This window comes from Austrofundulus limnaeus, unplaced genomic scaffold (genome assembly GCF_001266775.1).
Source record: "Austrofundulus limnaeus strain Quisiro unplaced genomic scaffold, Austrofundulus_limnaeus-1.0 Scaffold32, whole genome shotgun sequence".
NCBI lineage: Eukaryota > Metazoa > Chordata > Actinopteri > Cyprinodontiformes > Rivulidae > Austrofundulus > Austrofundulus limnaeus.
Genome location: NW_013952434.1, coordinates 1,484,045 through 1,492,783, shown reverse-complemented (window position 1 = coordinate 1,492,783; position 8,739 = coordinate 1,484,045). Strand labels below are relative to the sequence as shown.

The following is an 8,739-nucleotide window of genomic DNA, read 5'->3' as shown; positions in this document are numbered from 1 at the left end:
GTGTGTGTGTGTGTGTGTGTGTGTGTGTGTGTGTGTGTGTTTTAGACAAGCCGGTGGTGTCTGTCAGTGTGGAGCTCGTGCCGTGCACTCAGGTCTCCATGGAGCTGTTTGATCCCATCTACTCTTGTGGCATCCTGTGGCCTTGTGGGCGTGTAGTGAAATGCCTTCACGATGTTATCCCAGACTGTGATAAACTCAGAGAGGTGAGCCTCTCCCGTTGATCTATCCACCTGTTTAGAGTCAATTCAAGACTTGGTTGCCTCTTCAGATGTTACAGGATGAGGAGTCTGAGCACTACTACGCAGTTGGGAGAGCGGGGCGAGAGGAGTTTCTGTTTCACCTCTTCAAGCACCTGYGCCTCGGAGGAGAGCTCTGTCAGTATGAGGACACCATTGATCCCTACATCAGCACCACAAARAGGATGTACAAAGACCTGATCAGGTCAGCACAACCTGGCTGTCTGTAATTTATATACATGCCTACATCTTCACACTCAMGAGTCAGAAAATCTTTTTTCATAGTGTGCAGAAGGACCCCGACACAAAGAAGATAAGTGTTGTTTCCACTGTGCTCAAAGTGTGTGCCTATGTGAGTGAGTCTCAATATATGACATGCATGTTCTTCTAAAGAAATATATTATTGGAGCATCACTGCAGCTAAATTTGAGAAAACAGTTTAAGGCAGCAGATCATATTAATGTGAAGCTGTTTTTTTTGTGTGTGTGTGTGTGTGTCCGTCCCCCCATCTTGTTAGCTAATCCTGTGAGATACTTATAAAACTGCAGATATATTATCTCAGGAAAATTATAGGATTTAAATGAAAAAAATTGGTTTTGAATTACATTTTCTAAAATTTCCCAACCTTACAGAAACACATTTGTCATGCAAGTAAGCATTTTCACACATTATTTGAACCCTGTGTGTTTTTGTCATCTGTAGGACGAGTCTGGCCGGTGTTTCCCTGGGATTCGAGAGGAGGAGCAGACGTTTGCCTATTTGATTATTGACCCTTTAAAACATCAAGTGACCTTGTTCTTCCACGTCCACGGTGTGGGAGACTTCAACCTGTGACCGTAAAAAAAGAAGGAAAACATTGTTTTATGTTTTTGCTGAAACTTAGAGGAGTAATTCACTTTAACGTTGAAAAAAATGTAAGGTCTGTTATTGTGATAATACTGAGAATAAAGAAGACACCAAAAGCAGCATCATACAGTCCAAAGAGCTTTATTGAAACAAATAAATTATTAAGTTAGTGATCTAACTTCATCCTCAGCAGAAACACATTTTTTGTACCTTTTTCAAAAGATCAAATATAGATTAGAAAAACAAACCAGCGGCACGTTTTATTCAGCCAACTGCTTCATCAATTGGACTTGGAAGACTTAGTGTAGCTGTTGGCTTATTGCTTGACCGGTTCGTGCTTCAGTTTGAACAGCAGCTCCAACAACCTACGGTCAGAAAGCAGCTACAGAGCGGTGAGGTGGAATGTCAGATGGCAGCAAGTCAGTGAGAGGTGGACGGATGGTTGAGAGATGTCACGAAGAGATCAGAGAACGTGCAGATTGATTTCATGCATAGCATTCAGTCGTTTTCAACTGTTTCACCTAATCGGGTTTCCTAAACTAGCGCCCCCTAGTGGCCTCAGAGGTAGTTGTGTGGAAGCCATACTGATCTATGTAACATGCCTATGAGAGGACACATGCCTGGCGGAGTTTCCTGCGACGCCCCCCGGCCTCCACATCTGATGGTTACGGTGCTGCATGAGGATGTGAGGAGGTCCTGGTAGAGGTACAGTGATATGCTGGACATACAGTGACTCTCAACCTTTTACAGCAGCTGTGGAACAATCCTCAAAGTCTTTCATCAATTAAAGGTTTTTGCAAAAACAAAAAGATTTGTATGAATTTCCACGAAAGACTTCTCTCACGAGCACGTTTCTAACGTTGGCGGTAGAAAGCCGCGCCACTTCCTGGACAGAATGAGGGCAAAGAAGGCACAGGTTATTCGCTTTCATGTTCTTACAATTTTACACAAGAAATCCTTATGTTTTGTTTTTTTGTTCTAAATCTGTGGCCACCACGAAACAACATGCAATACAGTGAYGTCGTTACTTATGAAGCTCTACATTCTAGGTGGCATTGAAAGAACAGCATTCTACCGATGCCTCTAATAATCGGGCATCTTAGCTATAATTCAGCTCAGAGGAATAAAGCTACYAAACATTTCCCCCAATGAAATGAATGCAAAACGTGTACAATGCAGCGAGCTCTGAATGGCATTTTACTCCTAACCGCCAGACTGAGCGATGAAGTACATTCACTGGTTAAAAAGCTCACTTCAAATGGAAAAAGTGGAGCACCTGAGTCAGCTGATGTGACTGGGGGAGGGTAGATGTTGACGTCGTACGCAGACAGTAAAAACGTACATTTGCCAAAACCTGATTGGCTGATTAGCARTTTTGCTATCCGTGATTTAATGCCACATTTACATACAAATCAGGTTMGACTGAATTATATGTTTAAATACATTTTTTACGCTCACTTTATCAACTAAAATCAAAACTACTTTTTCTTGACAGGGTACATAAGATCAAGTGCATGAAAACAAATACAGTAGAGAACACAAAAGACAAACTAAATTAAGCACAACAACAAAAAGTTGTATATTTATCAAGTGCCAAAGTACTTAAGAATCGCTTTCAGTCTTCATATGTGTGCATTTGATCACCCTCTGTTTTTTATGGGGCAAACATCCCTAAGAGAGTAAAATCAGGAACACCTGTAAGTGTCTCAACGACACGCGCATCGACGAGGAGAACGCTCTGGAATTCATGCATTACAGGGCTGGATYCCTTCCGCACTGTTCATTGTTTCAGATCGCGCCAAATTGGCCGAAAAAGTCTCTGCAAAGTGCACGTGACATCCGATAAGAGAAGGAGGAAAGGGGGAGAGATGGTGAAGTATTACAGACATCCTGAACCAGCTGATGTGGCACACCTGACCTGAGGAGAGATGCTAAGTGAGGAGAAGCAGTGCAGAAAGGGTCACAAAAAGAAGGTGAGACCTGAGCATTATGAGCCCAAAGGGAAGGGGGAAGGAGTGCAGGCTGCAAGACAAGGAAGCTTAAAGGTTTTTGTCAAAAATGCACATTTAGGCTTTTAAAACGCTCAGAGTTTGCACAGCAGCCTTGGAAAAGCTGCAAAACGTGGATTTAGGACTTGCGATTGAGCACTGTTTAACTAAATCTTAAATAATTAGGAACATTTCAGACTTGAAATTAATTGGGAGCAATGTGTTTGTTTTGCTTTTCATTGTTGTTCTTGTTTTTTGCCGGCGGGCTTGTTCAAGACCAAACTTCTTGAAAAGTTACCCCAACATATTGTAGCAGGTTTTTTTAGGAGCATTTAAAGTGGACCTCGTCCGAGTGGCATTGTACTGCAGATGGCTTCATCAGTGTTTATAAGTTTACATTCAAGGCATTAAAGACTGCGCTGTCTTTCCAAAATATTTGCATCAAAGTCCTGAACAAACTGGTATATCTGCCTTGTGCAGATACATCTAAGCAGCCAAACAAAACAATGGCGTTGGAGAAGAAAGATAATRTTCCTTGGAAGATCTCCTTGAACAGGTTTGAAAGTAGGGTCTCTACAGCATAAAGTGAGTGGCTGCGAGGGGTTCAGTAGTCTTTGTTCACTTTCTCTGTTCTCATCCAGAGAGTTGAGAGGCGTGTGCGGTGAGCAGCTTTTGGCTGAGGCTCCTCTTCGGCTGGAGCCCTCTGGTGGCCGCTATCTTACCAGCTCCAGAAACAATCGCTCCAGGACAACAAGGCTGAGGATGCGGATGGGAGGAGGGGGAGGAGCACTCGGAGAAGGTAGATGTAAAATATGTTTGTCTGCTCAGGGAGCGAGAGACGCTCGGCCTAAAGGACAGTCTGTAAAGGATCTGCCATTGCTCACTGTCATTCCAAGTTATCGCCCTCAAACCGTGAGATGTTGAGTGTGTTCGCAGAGGGGAAGAGGTCCTTTTGGTCCGTGGGGCTGTTGTAGTCMGAAGTCAGGTCGGGGTCCAGGAGGGAGGACAGGGTGGCGTGTGAAGAGCCTTTCTTTAAGCACTGGGAGTAGAAGTTGAGCATGAGGTCCAGCTTGCTTTCTATGGACTGTACCTATTAACACACAAACACTGCGCTGTGAGATCTGTGACAAAATGTAACCCCGGCAGCTCCAAGTCTTCTTACCTGTTTCTCCACTTTGACTACACGCCCCATCATGCTCAACTCATCCAGCGGGTCCAATTCTGGYGGTGTTTTTTCTCCCTTTTCAGGGCGCACTTTTTTATCAGGCTGAACGGCTCCTCGACCAATAATCTGATCCACCCTTTTTAAACAAACAAAGCAAGGTTTAGTGGATATAATGAAACACATCATGGTGTAGTTTGTGGATTCTTCTCTTCCGTTTGTCATTTTTGTGCTGCAAAACCTACTGTAACCTGTCTGTAGTTTTAAGTTTGCTGTCTACATCATTTAATTTATTTCCATTAAACTTTTACACAACATAATGCAGTCAAATACTGATCAGCAGCCTCACAATCCTACCCTGCTGAGCAGGCAGCTKTTTCCTTATTGGAAAAGGGTCAAAGAAATGTAAGCTGAAAACATTAGAAGTGAAAAGTTCAACTTTATTGCTTTTGGTTTTACTCTCAGCAGTGATATAGTCAAACAAAAAAGAAAAGAAAAGTGTTACAGTTATGGTCTTTAAAACCTTGAAGTCTAGATTTGAAAGCAGCAGATCAATGGTTTTTAAATGCGGGGAACCCACCTCATCTGTAAGCTCTTGATGCGGCCCAGCATATCCAGGTGTCCTGCTGAATACTGCTCTATGACATCCTTCACGTCGTACGGACGCAGCGTYTCCTTGAACTTCCTCTTGGCCACGAGGAACTTCAGGATCCTGCGAAACACAACACTGTTATCGCTCATGTGAAAAGGCCTGAAAGCGCACGCCGACGCGTACGGAAGCCCTGTAAACCTTTGGAAAAATGCAAGAGAAGGAAGATATCAAACAATTCAGCCCCACCGTGTGAATAACAAGATTAATTAAAGCCGGTGTGACCTTATCATTCACAAACAGGCCCATAAAGGCAGCAGTCAGAAACCTACTAAACTGCACAGATATATTGGGAGAACGAGAGCGTCTCTCGCAGACATTTCCTTATCGGTATTTGCTGTTTCAGCAATTAGCACATTTCCGCAGATAGGGGAACGCACACCTCTATTCTGTCCTCCGTTTCTGCTCTTTTGTCATTGTGACAGCTCTGTTGGACCACAGCTGCTCCTGCTCCCCAGAGCACATAGCTCATAACCACCACCCACACCCTAACCGGTGTGGGGGAGTCACACCGAGGATTGTTAACCCAACACCAGCGTACCAGGTGGACATATCCCTGACAACATCCTCCGCCAGAGAGACTGTAGGATAACGGCACGCTGGAGGGAGTAAAAGGACGTGTAAGAATAAAGCAGAGGAAAGGTGAAGAATGGAGTCGATACCTCACCTGACCAGAAAAATAAACTAGAGTATAAGTCCACTGGAGCTGTAAATTCTCCCTGCACTGAGCTATCAGAGAGTTCAAAATATTCAGAGAAAGGTATTGGAAGCCTTAGAATAATAAAAAAAAAAATATTGTGTATTTTTTTGCTTGTCCATGATACAACAATGTAACATCAGTTTGTTTCTGTGCGTTCCGCTTTGAGAACCAGAAAAATCTGCAGAATTTGCCGAATTTAAAAACGCCCAGAACGGTTAAACAACATAGAGCAGAAGTTCAGGCAGACGTTTCCATCAACAAATCAGGTTTGGGGTCGTGGCCAGCGGACTCGTTTTCTTTCTCGCCACTCTTTAGGCTGGTCCAGCAGGCCCTGTACAGCTGACTTACGTAGGAGGCGTAGCTCCTGCTGATTTGTGGATATGACACAGTTGTGGAATTGTTACATCGGTGCTCTTTTTAACATGACTGCACAATAAAAAAAAAACGGACTTTGCTCAAAAAGGATGGCCAGGACCTGAACACCCTGGTTGCTGTTTGCTGGTAACGATGCTCACTGGAGTGGAACTGGGACTAACTGTTTAATGAAAACTGGTGAGTCAAAGTTTTTTCTTTATTTTTTACAATTTTTTTTGTTTTGTTGGCTGCATAAAGTGAAGTTTTACTACAATGTTGCCTATTTTATTGAACTAGGTTGTTCTTACTTTGTTACCATACTTGTTGATTACTTGAAGGTTTATCTTCAAATTGTTACGCATGCATTARTTCATGCATTTTGCTTTAGTCGAGAAACTATAACTGGTCTTTTTAGATGTAATCATGTTGTAAGCYATCTGTATAAAGATGTCAGTAGGCTGTATGATTGTGCTGTGGGTTTGGTGCAAATAAGGATSTAACAATAAATCAAGAATCAAATAATAATCAACTTTACCTGCTTAAAATGTAAATCAAGTCAGAAAAATGTATGAATCGATTTTATTGTTAATGTAAAACTTTAAGTTATGTATTTAAGAGAAATTCAGTTTGAGAACTTTTGGTCACAAAAGGATTTGCGACGACACTTTTACTTGTTTTGAAGTTATATTCTGGTACTAAGACGACAGACAGTTTGATACAAAGACAAAAACACTGATGTTAGAAGAAAAGAAAAATTCATTTAGTAAAAAAATACAAGGAAATAATTGTAATTGTGAACTTAAAATCAATAATCRATTCAGGGTTTGAGTGAATCGTTACATCACAATCATCCAGTAGTGAATGTAGCTTTAGTTAAAGCCTAGAAATCCATAATGTTGTTTTCTGTATAAACTGTATGGGGGAGGGTAAAGAAGGCCCAGCTGAGGTAATTCTCTGTCACTGTTSGAGTGATGTCAGATCATTTAGAAAACGAGGACAACTTGTGAGAAGKGGGGGTCCTCTTCTGAAATAACCRGTCCGAACCTTTGCAGGACGTGCACTGAAAGGAGGCTCATACCAGGACAAGGTGGAGGCGAAGGAGAAGAGGAGGARTAAGTCCACAGCTGGTGTCGTAGCAGCCGTCAGCGCACTCCTCCTCCTCCTCACGCGGCACTCTGCTTCTTGATGACTTCTGCATTTGGAGTATTTTTTGCAAGCAGTCTTTTCTTAATTTGCAGGTGGGCGCAGATTTTTTTTTGCCAGGGTGGGTCTCAGGTGTGGGTTAAGGAAAAGGTTGAAAGAGGGGAGTATCCTCCAAGGGTTTCTTCAGATTGCTGACTCTCCCCTTCCTGGTCACTAAAATGGCTTTAATAACACAGAGTCAGGTTTCAGCAGCCCCCYCTGCACCTCTTTCTAGACAATTTCCAGTCACTGTGCAGCACAGTTGGCACGGCTAACTAAAAGATATCATAGCGTCTCAATGCTAGGAAGTTGAGATGTAAAAAACCCAGTGACGACTGGAGGGAGAGGAAATGTCAGTGGTGCCCCCAAAATGCTTGCAAAGCCAATGCAAACATTTTTGCAATTCAGCAAAGGTGGATCCCAGATAGTCTCCAATGGCAGGTTTTATCTGGGAATTAAAAATGACTGTACTGCTGACATGAAGCCAAGGTGGGCCAAGAAGGATGAGCCACTGCTGGGACGTGTCTGATTCCTTCTAGATATAACTCTGTGCCTGCTAAGTGGAAAATATCCAACCCACAAGCTAAAGTTTATGGATGTAAAGCAAGAAAATAGAAAGGAATTGAAATATCACAGCTGAAAGCTACAAAAACACATACTTGTAATCAGACGACTATAAAAGGAAAGCACATCTAGACAATTTATTTAATAAAGTAGGCACTTCATCAAAGACTGCAAGTTTGCAAAAATTTAGTTGTGCAGTATCCAATTTTTTTTTACAGTGGCAGTGAACACAGGCTTTGTTTTATTCTCTTTCCTCCGTACGTAAACACAACCCGGTCCACATTTATTCAGGCACCCAGACACTGATAAACCACATGCATCTAAAGTGAAGCCTCAGCACTAAAGCCTTTCTGTGCTTCCCTGACATCGATCATGAGCCGTGCTGGAGAGCCGCGCGCACACACGTGTGTGTGTTAACACAGTGAAAACACCTGCTGTTTACACACCTGCACTATCTATAGGAACTCCCTCCCTTCCTATTGTTYGCGGCGCAGAGCAGCTGAGGTCAGAGCTATCTGCTGAGTCAAGCGCAAACCTGAGAAGACAGTATAATGTCCTGTCAGTGGCACCGAACTGTCACAGAAATATATCATGGCACATCCCTGYGATAAGTGTGCAGTGTGTTTATTATAAATGGTAACACACCACTGTTTTCAGCCAAATCATCTAAAATCTAAATATATGAAATCTTAAAAACTCCTCTGAGACTCCTGATTACTCTACAAACCATTTCATTATTTTTCCTTGACAACATTATTAATTCTTAATGTGTATGCATAAGACAGCTTCTGACGAGACCGTCGTATATACTGAGCGCCGCAGACAGAGTCACGCTACCTTGAGCAATGCTGCACACCTCCAGTGCTGACATCGGGGACCAGGAAACAGAGGCATTATAAACTGCTTTCATCAAACCCCTCAGGAGTCCAACACCAGATGTTTGCTAGCAAATGTAGTTTTTTTTCTGCCACCATCAGTGAAAAACTCCAGTTATTCTGTGTGTGCATACAGTAAGTGGATGCATGTTGTGTAGATGAGGATAGGCTGCTTTTGAACCC

The 8,739-nt window shown here is 42.7% G+C and overlaps 2 protein-coding genes across 12 annotated transcripts in view; one reads left to right on the top strand and one right to left on the bottom strand.

Annotated features, from left to right (window-relative positions):
* Positions 1-1,201, top strand: part of cfap300 (cilia and flagella associated protein 300) — a 3,313-nt gene extending 2,112 nt beyond the window's left edge. The window contains exons 4-7 of the mRNA XM_014005776.1: positions 46-203; positions 269-441; positions 522-588; positions 939-1,201. Coding sequence (XP_013861230.1) covers positions 46-203; positions 269-441; positions 522-588; positions 939-1,070 — 530 coding nt within the window. The 3' untranslated portion in view covers positions 1,071-1,201. The remainder of the gene's footprint in view (positions 1-45; positions 204-268; positions 442-521; positions 589-938) is intronic.
* A 6-nt stretch (positions 1,202-1,207) lies between these two features.
* kcnq4 (potassium voltage-gated channel subfamily Q member 4) overlaps positions 1,208-8,739 on the bottom strand; it is a gene marked incomplete at its 5' end in the record, with an annotated part of 58,913 nt that continues 51,381 nt past the window's right edge. For all 11 annotated transcript variants that reach the window (XM_014005762.1, XM_014005763.1, XM_014005765.1 and 8 more), the window contains 3 exon segments: positions 1,208-4,160; positions 4,233-4,371; positions 4,813-4,944. In XM_014005762.1, coding sequence (XP_013861216.1) covers positions 3,957-4,160; positions 4,233-4,371; positions 4,813-4,944 — 475 coding nt within the window.